Source organism: Globicephala melas, chromosome 9 (genome assembly GCF_963455315.2).
Source record: "Globicephala melas chromosome 9, mGloMel1.2, whole genome shotgun sequence".
Lineage (NCBI taxonomy): Eukaryota > Metazoa > Chordata > Mammalia > Artiodactyla > Delphinidae > Globicephala > Globicephala melas.
In genome coordinates, this window is record NC_083322.1 from 32,156,637 (window position 1) to 32,177,629 (window position 20,993).

Below are 20,993 nucleotides of genomic sequence, written 5' to 3' on the forward strand. Positions count from 1 at the left end.
GCAACTCTATTTACAATAGCCAGGACATGGAAGCAACCTAAGTGTCCACTGACAGATGGATGGATAAAGAAGACGTGGCACATATATACAGTGGAATATTACTCAACCATAAAAAGAAATGAAATTGAGTTATTTGTAGTGAGATGGATGGACCTAGAGTCTGTCATACAGAGTGAAGTACGTCAGAAAGAGAAAAACAAATACCGTATGCTAACACATAATATATGGAATCTAAAAAAAAAAACAAAAAAAATGGTTATGAAAGAACCTAGGGACAGGACAGGAATAAAGACACAGATGTAGGGAATGGACTTGAGGACATGGGGTGGGGGGAAGGGTAAGTTGGGACAAAGAGAGAGAGTGGCATGGACTAATATGTACTACCAAATGTAAATTAGATAGCTAGTGGGAAGCAGCCGCATAGCACAGGGAGATCAGCTCCGTGCTTTGTGACCACCTAGAGTGGTGGGATAGGGAGGGTGGGAGGGAGACGCAGGAGGGAGGAGATATAGGGATATATGTATATGTATAGCTGATTCACTTTGTTATAAAGCAGAAACTAACACACCATTGTAAAGCAATTATAATCCAATAAAGATATTAAAGAAAGAAAAAAAAAGAGATGCTTGGCAGGTGTGACTCATGTAGAAGGCTTTCAAAGATGGTGAAGACAAATGACCACTATGGTTCAGATCATGGAAACACTCAGAGAACGCTCACACGCAAGCATCAAGAATGAAAACATGATAAAAAAAAATGACCCTTATGAGAAAACATTTAAAAAATGGCAATGTTGAAAGTGGTCAGGTCCTACGATAGACTATTGGCTCTGTAGCTCTCATCAGAACTTTTTTTCTCACGACAAGTTTTCAGAAAGCAGAAGTAAAATGATTCCTAGAACCACAGTGCTGAGTTCTATTCCGTGAGCAGAGTCTCTGAATTGGAACAACCTGGGATGGCACATACATTTCGTTTCATTCATGCTTCCTGTCATTCATGCTGGAAATTTCTTTTGTGCATTTAGCCTATGAGGACATACAGTTTGGGGCTGAAAAAGATGGTACTTTTTAGCCAAAGAGAGTCTGTTTTCTAAGCCACCAACCGTAGGGGTGCCGAGGGCCTGGTGAAAGGAGTTCCATTAGCATAGAAAACCATTGTGTTGCACTGAGCAGATCTGGTGCCTTAGTTAATTAAATGTAACCTGTAGGTTTATTTGGACACCAACAGTTTTAGGGCTGGAAGACACAACTGGTTGCTGCAATACACAAAAGTTTATTTTTTCTTTTCTGAAAGCAAAATATAATAGAACTGAACATCAATGAATTTTGTACAACAAAAACAGCTTTTAATACGGAACAGACAGTCCATGAAGGTTTTAAAATCTCGGAATGGCTTCCCTTTTTCAAAGTCATGCTTTCTTGCAGTCCACGAGGAGTTGGCACGAAGAGATGGTGGCAGCCCACTGGGTGAGGTGAGTGGAAGGACGGGTGGGCTTCCCTAGATCCTAGTCAGCTGGTGCCAAAGACTGGATGGGAGGATGCTTTCCACTTTCTCCATGACAAAGTTTAAGGGGGCAAACAAAGTGCTGAGGAACTGCGAACAAACGAGAAAAGCGCAGAAGTCAGGAGAAATCTTGTTCAAGACATCAAAACGAACCTCTCCAACTCATGCTTTCATCTTATGTCTCTGCATTATAAAAAGCTTCCAAAGGCTAAGATTTCATATTTATGTTTGTAGGAAACATTGGTTGACGAACAAACCTACATTCCAGCTTCTGCACCCGCCCCCCTGGCTCTGATGGATGAGGGGGAGAAGTGTTGGCTGACAGGCCCTTCACTCCTCTGACAGCTGCCCACAGTTCTGAGGCCCTCCAATCAGCCTTCAGGATCTGAGGGCTGCCCATGGAGATGACCAGTGCCGTCAAAAGGGACTGACAGATGGGTGGCAAGTGAGCAGAAGAGTTAAAAAAATGGTGACAACTTCTCCACCTGCTTGCCTAGTTATAGAACTTTAAGTGGAAAAGGCAACAACAGAAAAAAAAAGTCCAGTTTGTCGTATGGTTGTGAATTGCTTTGGGATCCTATTGTCTCCCAAACACCTGCAGCCCATGTTCTTTTCTGAACTACCTGCTTAGTGGTGAGCATCATGGGAGCCTTGGGGAGGGCAGCAAGCTGGCCAGTCCATGGACGACACGTCCTTGTGGAAAAGGTGCTGCTCTGAGGAGAGCTTTGGGATCTCTTTCGTTTGGTTACTGAATTCCTTTCTGTTTTTCATGTAGAGAATAATGCTTATTATCTGTGCCTTTTAGGAAAGTCAGGCGCCTTGCCTGAGACTCATTTAACATAATCTCAAGTCTGTTCTGATTATGTTCTCGTGAAGACTCAGCCTCCCTCCACAAGCCATCAGCATCTGGCAGAAGAGGTGCCCTAACCCAATCAGGCACAAGACGGGTGTTTGGATGGGTTTCCTTGCTCTCTGTTCAGAACCAAGGTATCGTCTCGCTAGGGTTCAATGTCTGGTTCTTGTACTGTGGAGTCCTTTGTCCCAATCCCTTGCCCATAGCACAGCACAGTCTACACCACCAAGAATTTCCCACAGAAGTGTGCTGTAGGACGTGAGTACATACGCAGAGGGGGAACATGGTCTGAGGCCAGACAAATTAGTAGACCTGAATGTAGTGAAGAAACAGTCTCCTCTACTGGTCACATGTTCTATGGATTGCGGGTCCTCAAGAAGGGGTATGGTAGGCAAGTTTCCCAAATTTACATGACCTCAGAATCTGTCCTTCTTCTTCTTCTTCTTTTTTTTTTTTAAAGAACCAGTAGAATGCAAACTGGGAAGGCCTGTACCACATTATGGCAGGACCATCAAGTGCGAGATTTGTGTAACGAAAACTCGAGAGAGTATAAGGTTCGGAACCCTTCTCTGTACTGCATCTTTTACATCAATTGAATATATTTACTCAGTAAGGCACTTAGGTACTGGGTGAGATATAAAAGCGTCTAGGACAAAAGTCCCACTGTCAGGAAGCTCAAAGCCTAGGGGTTGGGGAAGGGAGCCACTAAGACCTGTACCCAGCAAAGTAACAATACCGGGTAGACCACGACAGAGTAGAAGATAGACGCACAAACAAAGCACCAGGAAGGTTCGGGAAAGGGAGAGAATCCATTTTGTCGAAAGGAACAGGAAAAACTGAAAATGAGGTGACTGAAATAGTCCCCAGTGGATGGCTGGGGTATGAAAAGACAGAGATGGGGTAAGAATGGTAAGGAAAGACATGTGAGCAGGTGGGCCTTCCAGGCTCAATAAACAGCTGGAACAGAGAGGGGAAAGCAGCTGGTATGACTCGAAGAGATGGAGGTAGAGTTCAAAAGCAACTAGCATAACTCTGGGGAGGGCCTTGAGTGCCAGGCTGTTAAGGAACTTGCAGTTAAGAAAAAGGAGCCACGTCAGTACTTGAGTGAAGGTAGGATGGCTCTTCCCTCAAGTGGGTGTTAGATACAGGGCAATGCCTGGCAACCTTCTGCGATTATCCTTGGTTGGGTGCACGCTACCACATGGGATGCTCACCCTACTTAATGGGCTGCCTGTCCTTTTCAGTTCAGAGCTGGATGCGGTTGGAAGGCACTGTGGGAGATACGAGGCCCAGGAATGAGTAATTACTGCCCGAGCTGCCCCGAAAGAGTTTGTAAAATCCTAGTTCTGAGAGGATGACATGGAACAAGTCTACTGATTGTATCAGACCGACATGGTAACACTGTAGAATTAAAACTATTTACACATAACATTTATCCATTTGTTTGTAATCAGAGATTGTCAAGGCTCCATAACACACGGCATTTGCCTGTAATGCTCAGCTCCATTAAGAGGAGCTAGGTGCTAAAGCAGTCTGGATGAACCGAGGATGCTGACAGGGGCAGGAAGATGAGGCCCACTGAACAAGGGGACTTTGCTGGTGAAGTTATCATATCCTGCACACCTAATCCCAAACAGATTTATAACCACCGAAGTTGTGACTGAGGTGGGAACAAGTGATGCATTAGCGTGAGCCAGTGTGGTCAGATGACAGGAATCGCTCAAAGTCTACACCCTGGGCGACTTCATACACTAAACGGGGGGACACCAGGGAGCCTCAGCTTGGGTAGCAGAATGAATGGAGATGTTGTTACAAAGCTGGTTCAAAATAAAGGCCCGTCTGTTTGCTTAGTTTTGGTCACTGACCTGACTTGGATAAAAAGCGTAAAAGGGAGGCCTCTGGAAATTAAGTGGCAGGCCTCGCCCAGTTTGTGGTCTGTAAATGCCCCTCTTTCCACCCTGCACAGCAAGATGCAGTGAGCCCTGGCCCCCCGGACACACCTGTACTTCTCGACCAGGTTCCACAAGAGAATTAACTCCTAATACCTCCCATGTAGGTGATCATTTACTGCTCTCCCTCATATCTAGAATGTTCTATCCTTGGGACAATCGAGAAGAGAATGCCTTGAACGCTTTCCTAGAGATCCTAATTCTCTCGCAGCACCCCAGTTGCGATGAGCACCCTTTGTTGCTAGGTTACCTTCCTCCTTAGCAGCGCTCTCCGAGACCTCCTCCCCAACCCTCGCCCACAAAGAAGCAGCAGCAAAATGTAACGGGGTGCCTGGAACCGTTAAGCCCTTTTCATTTAGTAACCAAAGGTCAGCGGCTTTCATCAGGAGGTATTAAACAAAAAAAGTTAGGTGGAACATCCTTTGTTTACTCAGGATGCTTCTTTGCACGTCTGAATATCAGTCAACACTTTTTGGGCGAAGACTCAACCAATGCACACAGAGAAACAACAGTTTCACTTAGGGACTTGGGAAATTTTATTGCCTGAAAAGTGAAGTCTGAATGAGCAACACCAGGCAACCCTGGAACAGCTCATCTGTCTCAATGTCCAAAACTTCTGTCCTGGGGGCAGACACACACGGTCCAAAATGCACCATAATTCAATCAGTGTCTTGTGGTGAGAAAAAGCAACTGAACTAATAAAAAAGAGAGAGCAACACTTCAGTCGCCTGATCCTCCTTTTCCCCGAAACACCGTTATTTAGAAGAAGGTCATGGCTCGCAACGTGCTTCCTTAACGCTTGAAACGCCTCTGCTTATCTGAATAAGTTCCAGGTGCCCTACTGCAATCAGACAATTGACATTTCACTGTAATCAATATCAGACTTCAAAGAGGTCAGGGCGCATAAGTTGAAGACAAGAGTCAGAAGTCAGGGGGCTGGATCTCAGGGAAGGAGAGAGACCAGAGGAGGAAAGACAGGGCCCTTCAAACAGAAGAGGTCAGCATGCTGACCTTCCCACATTCTGTGAGGGGCTGGGTTTGGAATGATCACTTATTTATATGAGCAACCTTATCTTGGTAACCAAACATTCTAGGAAGAGTTAGTCCTAAGTCACTGAGGTAGATTAGATTAGGCGGAGAGAGTTGAAGCCTCTCATTTTACTATTTTCCAGTGGCTCACACTTGGCTGCGGGCTTCCTTACTGGCTGCATATCAACATGTAAACACACTGGAGAGTTCCCAAGCTGCACGCAGCCTGGCGGGTGGCAGTGCAATCTCTCTCCATCTACTGAGTCATTATCCCAGGGACATTATCTCAGGCGAGGTCTGAGAAAATCATTTTCACAAGCTGCAAATGGTTGCAGGCAGCCTATAGGGCAGCTGTGATAACCTGTGGGGGGCTTCACGAGGGGCCTGATGAAGTGACAAGAGTGAAAATGTGGAGAAGACGCCGGAGCAGTGGGGGGAAGGAGGAGGGAGATGGGGCTTGTCTCCTTCAGGCCATCCATCTTCCTTCCCCATGAAATCTCTCCAGACGTTTTAGTACTGCTAAACCTTAATGAAGGGCAAGATGAATGTGATCCTCCAGACAGAGGTTTAAAAGCAAATTTATCTAAACTACTTTTGAAAACTACGAGTAGCTGACCAAACTACCACACCTTGGTAGAGTATAAAATACGCGGACCATAAAGGTAAATTTGTATTTTATTTAATCATCTGGTCCTTGACTCAAAAACAAAGCTTTGGGAACATTAAATGAGGAGAGTGGCCCTTGGTCTAAGATCCATAACGAACACATCTCTGTGATATTCTGGAGGCTACACAGCCTTACCTAGAGGACACCCAGCCGTATTCTATGTACTACCCTCCATTCCTCCCAGCCCTCTCCCTGGGCGACGCAGTTTCAGGCAGTTACTTTATTCAGTACAGGGGCTCTCAGCCCTGGCTGCACACCCAAATCACTACGGGGGCATCTGAAAACTCAGATGCCGAGGCTGCATCCCAGACCAACTAAGTCAGAGTCCCCAGGATTGGGAGATCAGGCACCTGTAATTTTTAAGCTCCCTAGATGATTTCAAGGAGCAGCCGGGGTGAAACTGCTGGTTCCTAGAAACCTGTCACCTCAACAGCTCTGACGTCGCACCATGCACCTGCAAACGGCTGCTCAAAGGCTGGCTTTTTTGAGACCAGTGTTCTTTGAAGGAAATGGTCCTCAACCCCCATCCTTAGAATCGGTGGGGGGGGGGTGCGGGGCTTGTTTAAAAACGCAGATTCCCGGGTGCTAACACTCAAGGCTCTGAACTTCCGGTGGTAGGGCCAGGTGAATTTTGTGCACACTAGGGGCTGAGAATCACTGTCCTGATCCTGAATTCCCACCAAGAGCTGCTTGTTAGTTCAATGAAGAATGACATTGACTAATGTTGTAAATGTATTCTTATTTTAAATTTTACTACATGACACTCTAATCTATTCAGACTTTTGGTAACTGCTTTAACTCAAAGGTTGGCTTGGGAATAGAAGCAAATAATGAATAGCATAGGCCCATAAACTAGGGAGCATCTAAGGAGGCAGCTTGGGTGATACTGGGTTCAGGAATCATATCATGTACAGAAGACTTAAGGAAATTGGAGACATTCTGCCTGAAGAAAAGAGAAGGTAGTAAGTTAGAGGTGAGAGGTGGCCATGAATATATTAGTTGCCTCAAGAAATTGCAAGAGGAAGTAGAGTTGTTCATTATAGTTTTGGAGAGTAGAATAGGAAATAAGTGGAAATTAAAGGAAGGCAGATTTTATCAGTATCAAGAAGAGTTCTGAGTGATCCAGTACGGAAATGGGCTTCCATGTTGAACAGGTGAACACTCCAGCGCTAAAAGTATTCCAGATGAGTCTAAATGACCTTCATCAAGTTACTGTTGAAGGCAGTTTAAGGTCCCTTTCAACTCTGTCTGTGATCATAATTATAAAAGAAGAGAAGAAATGCTAAGCTGTATCTAATTTTTTACACTGATTCTTTCTGCAGAAACCACTACCATTTATTTATTTAATAATCATTTATTGAAAACCTACTATGTGCAAGGCACTGTGCAAAGCTTTGGGGATACAGAGATGAGGAAGACACAGTCCTGCTCGCAAAGAGCTCACATTCTACAAGGGGGTCAGACAAGTTTTTAACAATTATAATACAGTACAATAAACGTAATATAGGTATTCATGGAATACTGTGGGAGCTGAGAGGAGAAACATCTAACTCAGCTTGGGAGAAACTTAGAAAGGAAGCTGAGTATAAAAGAATGAAGAGGCGTTAGTAGACTGTACAAGTGCTGATGATAATGGGGAAGGGCATTCCATGCAGAGCAAACAGTACGTGCAAAGGCACCGAGGCTCACAAAAGCATCTGGGAATGGTGAGCAATTCACTGTGGCCCAAGACCAGTGTCTGTGCAAGAGTTGGGAGAGAGATGAGGCTGAAGAGGAAAGCAAGGGCCAGATCATAAAGGACCCTGTATGCCATGCTAAAGATCTGGGACTTTATCCTGATGCTGGTGGGAAACTACTGAAGAAATTCAAGCAGGGAAGTGACATGCTCAGACTTGCAATTTAGAAAGATCATTCTTTTGTCAGTATGAAAGAAATACTGGCAGAGGATAAGACTGGAAGCAAGGAGACCAGTTAAGACTCTTGCAGGTGTCCAGGCAAGAAATCACAAAGATCCAAACTAAGAGACAGCCATGGGAGAAGAAGGAAGGGAAGAAGAGGTGAATTACATTTACCGAATGCCTAGTGGCTCAGGAGGTTAGAGCCGACAGACTGTGAAAGCCAAGACAGACAGGATATAAGGAGTGAGAGAGGGAAGAGTTTGGGAGGGCTGCTGAGTTTCTGGCTTGAGTAACTGGGTGGATATCAGTGCCACTGGCGGAGATCAGGAATACAGGAGAAGGAGCAGTTGTGGTGGTGGGGGAAGAAGGGTGATGAGTTCAGTTTTGAAAATGATGAGATTGAGGTGCCGGTGGGATTTCCAGTTCATCTTCAACACGCATGAAAATACTCTTGCAATTCCAGTCCCTGAACTCTGCCGAGCAGAAAATGTCAATCATCTGGAAAGGGATTAAATCAACCCAGCCAAGTTAGAAATCATCCTTGCTGACTCCACTCGCCTTGAAATCAGAATGGAGTTCCAGGGAAACAATCGATATTCTTTTCCTGATTCCTTCTGTTTGAAACTCCTTTGTGGCAAAATCAGTAAACTTATCCTCACTGCATGTGCAAGCTGAAATGGTCACTTTTCATCAAGGAAACAATGGTTCTTGGTTGTCAATGCAGATGGCTTTTCTTATTAAAGCTCTTCTCCATAACCCTCTTTAAAGACCCTTAATGGATTTCCATACTTCTAAATATCATATCTGTATACTTCTTAATACTACCCACCCTTCACACCCTCTCAGTTCATTCCCCAAACAAGCCGTTTAATTTGTAGACATTAAAACGTTTTAAATTTAAATCATCTTTGAAAATGTAAATTCTATCTTTCTTGAAGGAAAGACCTACAATATCTAAAGATTAGAAATGATATCATTCAATTTATACAAAACTGAAAAATCTCCCAAGTATTTTTCATTTGCTAGGATTCCCTTAATTCTTTAATTCTTTTAGACCTCATGCATTATTTTAGGGGAACTGCTGAGAATTTTTGTGTCTGTGAAATAGGCAAGGCATGCAGTAACAAACAAGCTACACTTTCTCATTCTGACCCTCAATCCTTGATCTCACTGATGATAATGAAAATTGAACAGTATGCAAAGGATCAATACAAGCACATCCACTTCTACACAACGCTCCCCTCTTTCTCTTATGCTGCTTCTCTTGACTTGCCCTGCCCCTTGCCTGCGGCCTCCCCCTTGGCAAATACTCACAGCTTTCGCAAAGACCCCCATGAGTTCCGGGAACTGATGTGTCAGGAGGGCCAGCATGGCTGTGAAGGAACACAATCCAGCAGTGAAGAGGATAAAGAAGGGAAGCTCCTTTTTTGGGTAAACTGAGACTTCATGGAAAGCTGTGGAGAAGATCAAAAGGGAAGTGTTAGGGCTGCAGTAAAATGCATTCTCAGGGAATTTCTGTAGGTGGGACTGACTCTGCAGAGCTTTGGCTCAAGCCTGCTGGAAATGAGAAAGGTAGGGCCCTGGAACGAAGAAGAGCCCACATTTCAGCCAGCCTTTGGTGGCCTATCTGCTTCCCCCAAGTCCACGTTCAACCTTCAGAACTCTATCTAGGGCAATGATAGGGCTAATTTGGGGATGTCACACACTCATGGGCAGGGACAGTAACACTATCTATGCTTAATATACAGTATTTCTTTTGCAAAAGCAAACACAAATAAAACAAAACTTTATTCAAATTATAAAACACATGTTCATTGAACAAAACCTGGAAAATCCAAAGTCAAGTATACTGAAAAAAAAATCCTCTCTCTAGGTTTTCACTTTTCCTGTAATTTTTAAATCATTGTGATAGGGTGATATTAGTGTATCTTGTATTTTTTCCTGGTACAATCTAACTATGTCAGTGGAGGGTGCCACCCTGATAGAGAGACATCCAGCGAGGACCATCCATCCATCAAAAATGGGAGATTTTAGAGCCTTTCATAACTTTTAAATTTCGAGTGGTCCGCACAGACAGAAAAGCAACTGAGGCTGGCCCAGTGGAGGGGAGCCGTGAGGCTGTGTGTGAACTACACTGCCACTCAAACCAAAAGATTCGAGGGTCTCCATCTTCCTCAGGAAATCCAAGGTCTCAAGCCTTTCCTCGACCTTTCAGCTCTAAGCAGTAGTCCACTCTGCTGAAACTGAGGGTGTAGAGGGCCAAGGAGGGACAAAGCACAAACGAGCACATGCACCTGAATCCAGGGATGTCAACCTGCTAGGATTCTTCATGGGTGGACGTGTGCTCGGGACCACCGTGGACACTACACCACTCACGTGCAGCACGCAGGTAACATGTAAAGCCACCTACCCCCATCCCATCCTCACCCTCAGCACCCAATGATTTTGAGGGGAGATCAGACTTGAACCACTGCGTTCAAATAAATAAACGTGATAGTTTATTTATAGATAGAAAAATAGTTTTCTATTCCAGGACTGTAAAGATTATTCCTAGACAGTTTCTTTTAAGAACTGTAATCTTGTTCTAATAGTGAATCTATCCCCATGGAAACATGATTGGACTCAATTAAAACATTTTAAAAGTGTACTTTTCAGAAAACTGCCTTTCTTACCAGAAACTGTAAATGTTAACAAGGATCTCCCTGAAGGGGGAGTCAAAAGGTAGAGCATGGGCCCATCACAGGGATTTCTGAAATCGAATCTAATGCAGAGTGAGGCACCCGACGCTTTTCCACAATAAACTCAGATGGTGAGGAACCACACCCCTCTGAGGTCTCCCAGCTCCCAAGGTAACATGTCTCCCAGTGGGTCTGTCCTGCAAAGAAATGAGAGAGCTGCCTCCTGCTCTTTCAACCTGAGACGGCAGCCTTGTTTTGCACCCACTACATTGGAGATTTACGACCAGCTCAAAAACGTGGGCATTAAACAATCTGCCAACACTCAGGGCTCCACAGTTATACTGGCCCTCCTGGCAAAGCATTTAAATATGTTACAGCTATGAGATGTGACGTAGCTGGGGCTGGTGCAGGGTGGTTGTGGCAGAAGAGAGGACGGGGAAGAGAGAGCAACCAAGATTTGGAGCGTATTATCTGAGGGAGGAAAGTATGTCCTAAGTCAGGGCCACATGAACAGCCTGGACATGCTCTTCATACACAGTATAATTTGATAATAACTATTTAGCCGGAATTGTCAAAACAATGTTGCATTACAGTAAACCAAATCATACTTTCCACGTGTGGTATGGGCCCCCCGACTGCTAGCTTGTAAGGCCCTCGAGGGCAGGGTTTGCCTGCCGCCTGCTATATACAGTGTTGAGGCTGCACGTGTGCCCTGCACACGTTACACCAGCTCACTGTGCGCCATCCGTGAGATGCCCACGGGAAATCCCGCCGGCGAAGAGCACCGCATCACCGCAGAGGGCAGCCCCACCCTGCCCACGACTCCGCCTCTGGCCACAATGCCAGCGTCCCCGTGCCACCCTCCCACCCATGGCTCATCTGCAGCTCCCTCTGAAGCCAGTGCCTCCCCTCCAGACTCCGGTCTGTGCAGACTGCCTCTGACCAGAGGGAGAGCCCAGGCCGAGCCCCGCACAGTGGATCAGCCCAGCAAGGGGCATCTGCCCCAAACTAGGGGTCTCTGCCCCAAACTAGGGGTCTCTGCGCTCAGACCAACCAGTACATGATGGCTCTTCATCTACATTTCAGACCTGGGCGGGTCTTTCCCTTTGATGAATCTGGAGAGACGTGGAGAAGCAGGAAGCCAAACCTACACACATAACTCACTTTAATGCTTATGCTATCAAATGAGGACAGGGTTTGGGAGAAGAGTAATAAAAGACAAGGAACATCATAAACATTTATCATTTCCACCTCTTCCCATCCCAGTCTTTGGCACACCACCCTCACCAGCCAAAGGGAGGATTATGGAGGGGAGACTCACATGGAAGCAGCTCACGATCTGCTGTTTCTGTACAGATGGGGTAAGGATAAAATAGATGCCCCTTTTCCAAGGGATAAGGGATCATCCGAAAAGCTGCAAAGGAGAGACAATACGTTAGAGGTACAATATTTGTCTCACAACTTCTCAAGTCCACAAAGAGACTTTTGAGCATTTTTATAACGGCTCACATTATAAAATTATAAAAAACATTAGGTCTCACACTGAACACTTCTACAAATAGCTCCCATAAAGGAGGCAAGACGTACCCAAACTCTGAGTCATGTGCTAGATAAGCTGTCAGAGATGCATTATGAGGTATGCCTCACACATTAACCTCACACTATATATTCTGGGAGAACCTCACAAAACTGAGTGGGGACGGGGGTGCAGAGGAGTAGGGAAAGCCAGCAATTCCAATGCCCAGGGTTTCCTCATCTACAAAATATTACGAAAACGTCGTAAGCACTCATTCAATATAGCTCACCTGATGGTAATAACGCAAACCTGGATTGAAATGCTTCCCCGAGAAGCAAACGTGGACTGACTTGTTGGCTCGTGTCACAGATGCACAAATATGAAAGGCATTCTAGCATGTCTATTTAAAAAATATGTCTAGGTGGATTAGAATTCCAACCAAGATGGATGAAAACAAGAACCTAAAAATGCATGACTTGGGAGGTATTTCTAAACTTTATGAAACTTTTAAATCTTCAACATCATGTGGGGAGAAAATGGATCTGGAGAGATTGATTATCTGTATTTTGATGATATCAGGCCACGTAAGTTCTGGTTTCGTGGCATCAGATAACATTAGGTCTCACACTGAATTATGACTTTCCAATCAATCCATCCCTTCCCGTTATCACGTGTGTTACTCTCCCTGTTACGAGGTCATCAGCACGTTAGTCTCACTGTTTCTATGAACAGTACTCGAGGTAATTTTTCTTCAACAGATGTCCGGTAACTACAGCATGCTGTAGCTATAAAATATAAAAACTAAACCCTACACTGGGAATGTCAGAGTACAGTCCTTGCCTTCATGTGTGTCAAAAAGGGATGGTGGCAACACAGCAGCCTTTTCAGTCTTAAATGCTACATTTCAAGGACTCCTAGCTACATCCTCAGCTGTGCAATTACCTGAGCCTTCTCAAAATGCTGTCAATGTACATATTTATCTTTTGCATACTTATTTCAAACAGAAATCAGAAACAAAGAATGTTCTCCCTCACAAGAAATGACAAGGTTCCATTGTAACCAGCATCAGTGCACATATGGTATTTATTCTGGTGTCTGAATATTATTTAAAAGTAAAAACATTATGTATGTGATTCCAGCATTTGGAATGCAGTCAATCTACACCACAGTGGTATCACTCTGAGGTTACAGCACATTGCCACGGAGAATATAAATCACTATAAACGTGGGATTAGAGCAGAGCCAGTTGGCTGAGGTAAAAATGTTATCAATTTTCCTCTCATAACAGAAACCTCTTAAACAGAGATTAAAACATTAAAAACACCCCAGACTTTAACTCTTCTTAAAATGAAAGGCTCACCCTAGTTCAATCAGACCTTCTCTTCCATGCAAACCAAGATGACTTCTGCCCATTACAACAAGCAAGAGAGGAGTTCCCTGTACAGGTTGTTAACACACAAAGATTACTCAAAGGGACCAGCATCTCTCTCGGTAGAATTAGGCTTGCAAGAGAAGGGAAAAAATTACAAAACCGAAAAAATCCATTTAGTGCCTTTATAGGATACACTAAACTCTCTACTGGGAAGCAGTGCGTTTAAATTTAAACTGCAGTATGGCAGGATTTTAATACTATTTCCCATGAATGATGGCTGCTATGAAAGCATCTCAAAAATGTAGAAAAACCTATGGAAGTTTTTTTTTTTTTTTGAAATCCAGATTCTCCATGTGCACTAGGGCTGCTGTAATTAAGAATCTGTTCAGGTTCATATGATATAAATAAACCCTCAGTTTTCAAAGTGGCTATAAATTTGAATGCTAAATTTTGTTCAAAATTGAAGTCAGTTTGCACTTCAGGGAGCAATTTTTTAACTGAAATATAGGAGTGCAAGATCTTGAGAGTGTTCACCCATAGACATCAAATGGTTGCTTGGTGTCTTTTCAGTCAGATGCCAAATAGTTTTTACTCCAGGACTTGGCATGCATACAAATTTTGTGCATCAAGTTAGTCTTTTCCTTCTTCTAATCAGTTCTGGTCTTTTTGGAGAGGGTGAAGGCACTGATTATATACGACTCAAGAAAGAATACAAACACACACACACTTTCTGTACTGTCCTCTGCCCCCAACCCCTGGGATTGTAAAGACGCTTATGTGCTCTTAAAATTTCTCATTCTCATGTCAGTTGTCATTTACATCAAGTTCATAAAATAATATTAAGACTTTTGGCTTCACTAAACAAAAGCAAGCACAATTTCTGTTTGCAATTCTATCCTTGGTCCACCCTGCTGTGCGGGGCCCAGCAAAGTGTGCGATAAGCAGTGGGGGTCTGCAAAGAGTGGAGGAGGCACTGCACGAGCCGGGCCAGCTTCACCTCCCACCGCCTGGTCCCTTTCACTGCAAAGACACGACACTGCTCCACAAGAACTTCGTGGCTTGAGCCGAATGTCCAGAACTCTTGCAAGTGCAAACAGTAACACGCTGATTTCGCAGGGCAAGGAAGAATGGAAAAAAGGTCATTTGAACTATTTTATGAATTTGATCTACTTCATGACTGACTAAAAACCTCCTAAAAAATCTCCGTCCGAAAAAGCATACACTTCAGAGGAATTAAAAATGTACATGTATTTGGTTAAAAACGAAACCAAAAACCTGGACCACTCAGAGTTAATACACGGGACACAAGTGGCATTGTTGCATTTTCCTTTTGTGCCATCCCCTCCTCTACCTTGGTTTCTATTGTGCCTTTGTGGGAGAGGCAAAATGAAACTGGGAACTACTTAATGAACACAGCAGGCTCTCCACAATGACATGTGATGCGTTACACAGCTGCTTTCCACCCCTGCCCAGACACGTTTTCTAGGCACCAAGCCTAGCAGTGCTGTGCCAATCAGAGACTCGACCAATACTGGAGAAAGAATCAACAGAACCAAAGAATGAACAGAAGGATGGTTACATGAACAAATTAATTCCTGATTTCCCCAGTGACTTCTAATGTGCTCTCATCCTGTCCACAATGTAGACAAGGATAGAAGGTAATGTTTGATACTTTGTTTGTCTATGTTGCCTTTCAAAGAGGATCTCAGAGAACTTTATACAGACCCCTTGCAATAGCAAGAACTGAGTTTGAATCCCAGCTCTACATGGTCAAAATGTTGAGTGCCTTCCTCATGCAGCAGCGATAGAAAGGTGAGCCAAGTATGCACTGCCCCTGCACTGATGGAGCTGACCACCCAGGGTGGGAAACAGATGAGCCAATAATCAGGAAAACAAGAGTGAAAGTCCCCCTGTGATAGCCCATACCTAATGGGGGAGTGGTGGAGGTGACAGCTCAGGATGAGTCAAACTTGACCAGGCTGACAACTGTATGACTTTGGGTGGGTCATTAATCTGTGTCCAGTCTCTTCGGCCGTAAAAATGAGAACACCAAGGACCTCGAGAGGCTGTTAAAGGGACTAAGTGTGACAGCGGAGGTCAACGTGTCCACACATAGTGCCTGACTGCTCAATGAAAGTTAGTTTTCTCTTTACTGTGCCTTTCCACTAACCCCAAGTTCCTCCTTTCTCTAACAGGTCATACTCTAGCTTATAAGTGAAAATGCTGCTTGTTTGTGAACAATTAGAAGTGCAAACGATAGAACAGAAAACTTTCATCAAAATACACATTTTACGTTCTCACTTTTGACTGTAATGTGGGCAACTGGCCATAAAGGCTCTTTGTCTTTTGTGAGACTTTGGGCACAATAAGGAAAATTCAGAAGTCAAAAGCTTGGGTTCTGATCCACGTTTTTTCACTATCTACTCATATGGCCTTGGGAAAACCACTTTCCTTTGGTTAGATTACATGATGCTCCATTCCAATTCTGAAGAAAACTTCTAGAGTTTTATAGCAGATTCACTAATTTGTTAGTGACCTGCAACACTCTATAACACTCTGTTCCTGCTTCCACTGCTTGTATCCACACTATATATTATACATGTGTGTGTATGTATCTGTGAGAATATGTGTATACACACACACACACACAGACACACACACACACAGACACACACACACACACACACACTAATGTTTCTCTCAAAGCGTTTCAGAGTCTGACTCATCTTGGTATCCCCAAAAGAATGCCTGGCACAAAGGAGGGACTCAATAAATGTTAATTGAATAAAGGAATGAATAAGTTAATGCACAATAGGGCAGAGACAGAATTTTTCCCTTTAAAAACCCCAGTGGATCCAAAGTACGGTCAGCGGCTCAAAACTGAATAACTGAAAGGAGCAAGCTTGGTCCTACTGGGCAGTAGGTGGGGAAGCGCTGAATAATATTTGGAGTCCGGCTACTAGTGTTAAGTTGGCTACGGCCAGGGACTTCAGCTGGCCATTGTTTTCTCCTAAATTATAAAATTTAGCCTTAGATCTATGGGGTGAGGGGTGGAAGAATTTCTCTTTAGCAGTCCCAAAGGTGCCAGGCTTTTGGAGGAAAGGTTTGGTTAGAGGAAATGCCCTAAGGACCACATCTTACAGCAAGTAGCATTTACCATCAGGTTCAAAGAGAATAAATTAGAATCAGAATCTCATCCTTTGCTTCAACAATGGACCATTTTCTCCTCTCAAAGGAAATACTTTGCCTAGTCCCCCTAAAAAACACCACCTTCAAATCTTATACATTATTTAGTGAATTCTTTGGAAAAAAAATCTCCAAAAAGAAAATAAAGAGTCTTACTTGATCAAGTGGAAAAAATGGAAACAAAGAAAAGCTAAGCGATTTACCCCATGGCACTCTAGCCTTCTGATATATAGAACCTGAAAATTAAACCTTAAAGTTCACAGCTGTGGTCAGCAGACTATTCTGCTTTACAAAATAAATACAGCCAAAACAGAGCCCTGAAAAGATCAAGGTAGAAGGGAGATAAGGCCACATCAGTATTTAATACAGGTAAAATAGAAGATGTGCCATTTAAAATAGGGCCCCATAAGGCGCGATACCATTGTAAATAATACACAATTCCAACGAGATCCCTCATTCATATATGGCTTTTACATTCAACACACACTTGCAGTCGTGTGTGTGCACGTGTGTGAGCGTAACCAGAACCTACAGTGTTTAAAATAAATATAATTAAGATAATGTGACAGCTGTGTAATGAATTAAGAAACATGTTTTTAAACCTTATAAATTAAAACTTTCCCCATTTCTTCATTATCTTGATTTTGAGGAACATATTGTGTAATTTCAGGGGCTGGGAGAGTGATGAATCAAATATTTTACAAACCTTTGAAATGCTGATGTATTTGTGGTTGAGGACTCTGTTTTTTTTTTAAACCACCATATGTTTCAAACCCAAACAATCTCTGCCATGCATCAGCTGGACTTTGGGGTTTTAACAAAAATGTGAGTTATTTCAGCCTGATTGGTGGGAAACTCACTTAATTCCACAAGATGACTAATGCTCCAACATGATAAACTCATTAAAAATCAAAGAAAAATATACCTCATCGCTACCCCTAACTAACACTTTTGACATAAGTCAGGCTTTTAAAATTTTTTCTAAAAGATAAACTGACTTTTTAAAAGAATACTCACTTTTAACATGGAACATGGTGAAATGAGGCACTGTTACCTTCCTCCCTGAATTATCTTTCTAATGAAAAGGGGAAACTGGAAGGGAGTTGGGGAATGGCCTTAAATTTCAGAATGAAGAAAGAAATGATTTAAAGGCAAAAACCTAGACCCTGAGGCTGGAGATGTCAAAATGCGGCACCCAGTGGTGAACTGGAGGAAGTGCAGCCTCCTGCGCTCAGGCACAGGCCGTCTACGGGAGCCCCACTGACCTCAGAGGGAGAGGGAGAGGTTCTGGTACTGTAGCCGCCCTGAGGGCAACTGCCCTGAAGCCCACCAATCTGGGATGGGGTGATGGCATTCAGTATCTTCAGCGCTTCACAGTTTTCAAAAAATGGGTAAGTTAATACCAGTTAATAGGTAGCTAAGTCAGAATTCTAATCCAAGCCCTTTTGATTTAAAATCCAGAGCCCTGATGCCTCCATTTAACTTAGAATGGACACAAATCTAGAAGTTTTGTCAACCAATTACACACAATTGTCTAAAGTTGGAGTGGTAATTCTTCTGAATTGCAAGACAGATTTATAGCTCTGTTTTTGAAAAAAGACCAAAACTGTTTGTAATGAAAGATTATTTTTCTAAGTACATGCATATACATATATATACACATACACATATATACACATGCATATTTATGCCTGTAGAAAACATATATGCTTGTTGTAGAAAGTTTGAAAAATAGGAAGAAAAAACCAAATCACTTAAAATCTACTTAAAGATGTATTTATTTCCAGTCTCTTACCTTTGTTTATATATAGAATGTATTTTTTTTATAGAATTGGGCTCATTCTATAGTTAAAATGTTTACGTCAATATTTAACAACAAAAATATAATTTTATATAGAATGATTAACTTTCAAAACACTAGAAAGGGCATAGGTATACCCCAGACTGTAAGCAGTGGTGTAAATTGATGGCTTCTAAGCAAATGTTTCAGAGATGGCTGAGCCTCTTATCCTTAGTCAATTCAGGAAAGGCCTAAACAGCTGGTATTATAGGAAAGAGCAGTGAAGAAAAAGTGAACCTGGCTCTGCCAACAGTGCTGGCAGGACGTTCAACAAGGTACTCACCTCAATGAACCTGTTCCTCTCTTGATCAACTAAGGTGGCCACCTCTGTCCTGCCTAACTCAGAAATTTATCAGGAGTCCATGAAATGATGGCAATACAAACCCTCTGTGAATTACACTGTTACACAAACACTCTTCAAGGTTCTTGGGATCCTCCAAGGTAGTTAGCACCTGGTAAGCACTCTCATGGTTCTCTTTTCTTTCTAAAACTGAATGGTATGGCTCTCTTTTTGAAAACTGAACAGCAGCGTAACTTCCTGGTTCTTAATTATCTGTAAGGATCAGATGCTGAATTTATCTTTCCTATAGGCCCCTGACTACCTTGCCACACTGTTTTATGTCTAAAAACTCACCCCTACCTACTAGAGAACGGACTTGAGGATACGGGGAGGGAGGGTAAGCTGGGACAAAGTGAGAGAGTGGCATGGACATACATACAATACCAAACGTAAAATAGATAGCTAGTGGGAAGCAGCCGCATAGCACAGGGAGATCAGCTCGGTGCATTGTGACCACCTAGAGGGGTGGGATAGGGAGAGCGAGAGGGAGGGAGATGCAAGAGGGAAGAGATATGGGGATATATGTATATGTATAACTGATTCACTTTGTTATAAAGCAGAAACTAACACACCATTGTAAAGCAATTATACTCTAATAAAGATGTTTAAAAAAACCAAACCAAATAAACAAACAAAAACAAAACAAAAAACTCACCCCTTCTTTTTATTCTAATAAAGTGTTCTACCCATCTAATTTGAGGTAATTACATCCCCTCAGAGGTACTACACTGCTTGGTGTGGGGTTCACTATGTCACTTCACATTTCTCACAATCTCACTGTCCTTCCCAGTTGTTCCAGAGCATCTCCCTATTGTTACATGATTATATGGGTAACTAATTTCCAAACAGAATTTCCTCATGGTTTTTTTTTAATAGTTATGCCATTCCTGACACTGTGTCTTCATCACTTCTGCCCACCCGCTTTTGACCTTTTCTATAGGACTGGTAACTTTCTTATCAATTAGATCCAATCAATAAGCTTCTATTACTATGTTTCCAAGGTACCGATCTATAAATACGTTCTTATTTGGTTAAGTCAGTTTGTCCATTTAATTTTACCACGACTAACACTAGGTGAGGCCTCTCATGTTTATTCTTGCTGGGCTTTTTCTGTCTCTTTCTCATGTTTAAATAAAAATTCCTTTTGTCTCATCTGGATAGAACACTTTAAATGCAACAAGAAGCCCAAGCCAGAGGGGACTGCATACATGTCCACACACACCCTGAGCAGAGTGTGCTGTCTTAACATATCCAAATAGCGGGACCAGGACACCTGGAGTATGTTACCACACTTACAGTAGGGGTAGAAACATCGATCAAGTCGATATCCCTCAAGTTATAAATAGTAAATGATTTAACTTGACCCGCTATCAATTCTCTAAAGAAATGTTTTCCAAACAACTAAACAAAAAACTTTCAATCAACCTGAGTCCCCTGTCAAGTAACTTTTACTCCATCTCATTCGGCTGCCCCCCTTCCCTTCCTGCACCAGTTTAGATTCCTGCTGGGTTAGGGAAGGGCAGGAAAAGGGAAGAGCAGAAGATTAGCAAAATGAAAATGGAAGGAGCAAAGATAAACAGTGAAAGGGATTAAAAAGACATTCATTTGTGAGGCTGATCAGAGTAGGAGTGAACTAAGGAAAAATTATCTGAAGACTCTAATATTTCTTTTCCCCATGAGAGGGGGGAAAAAAACCCATGCTACATGTTGTGTTTGTTTTGCTTAAATTAATGATAACCAAGTGTCAATATATATGTGGTCCAATAATCCACAATCTTGAGCCTTTTTCCTTAATTTTCATTCTCCCCAACAGCCCCACCGCTTAGCATTTGTTCACAGTGTCCTTGCTTATAATACCGTCCCAGTTCTTCAAGGCTTGGTTCAAATCTCATATGACCCATAAGGTTCACCATGACTGCTCCACCCCATAGGCCTCTCCTGTCTGAAGAATCACTGGGCAGCTGTTACATGCTGCTGATGACTCCTCCCAACTGGATGAAATGCTTCTCCAGGGCAGGGAGCACGTCTCACCCACCGTTGGAGCCGCGTCTCCTTACACGGAATGACGGTGCCCAGCTCGTGCTCAGATCAGTTTATCCCCACATCCATCTAACAGGCATTTATCCCTTAACGCGCAATGCTACACCTGCCACCATACTGGA

General features: G+C 43.1%; 1 protein-coding gene across 6 annotated transcripts in view; it reads right to left on the minus strand.

Annotated features, from left to right (window-relative positions):
• Positions 1-536: 536 nt before the first annotated feature.
• Positions 537-20,993, minus strand: part of ST7 (suppression of tumorigenicity 7) — a 254,688-nt gene continuing 234,231 nt past the window's right edge. For 2 of the 6 annotated variants that reach the window (XM_030857624.2, XM_030857622.2), the window contains 3 exons: positions 11,899-11,991; positions 9,214-9,353; positions 537-8,397 (listed from right to left, as the gene is read on the minus strand). In XM_030857624.2, the coding sequence (XP_030713484.1) occupies positions 8,278-8,397; positions 9,214-9,353; positions 11,899-11,991 (353 nt within the window). In that variant the 3' untranslated portion in view covers positions 537-8,277. The remainder of the gene's footprint in view (positions 8,398-9,213; positions 9,354-11,898; positions 11,992-20,993) is intronic. The other 4 variants (XM_030857625.3, XM_030857623.2, XM_060305379.1 and 1 more) reach the window with 3 other exon arrangements.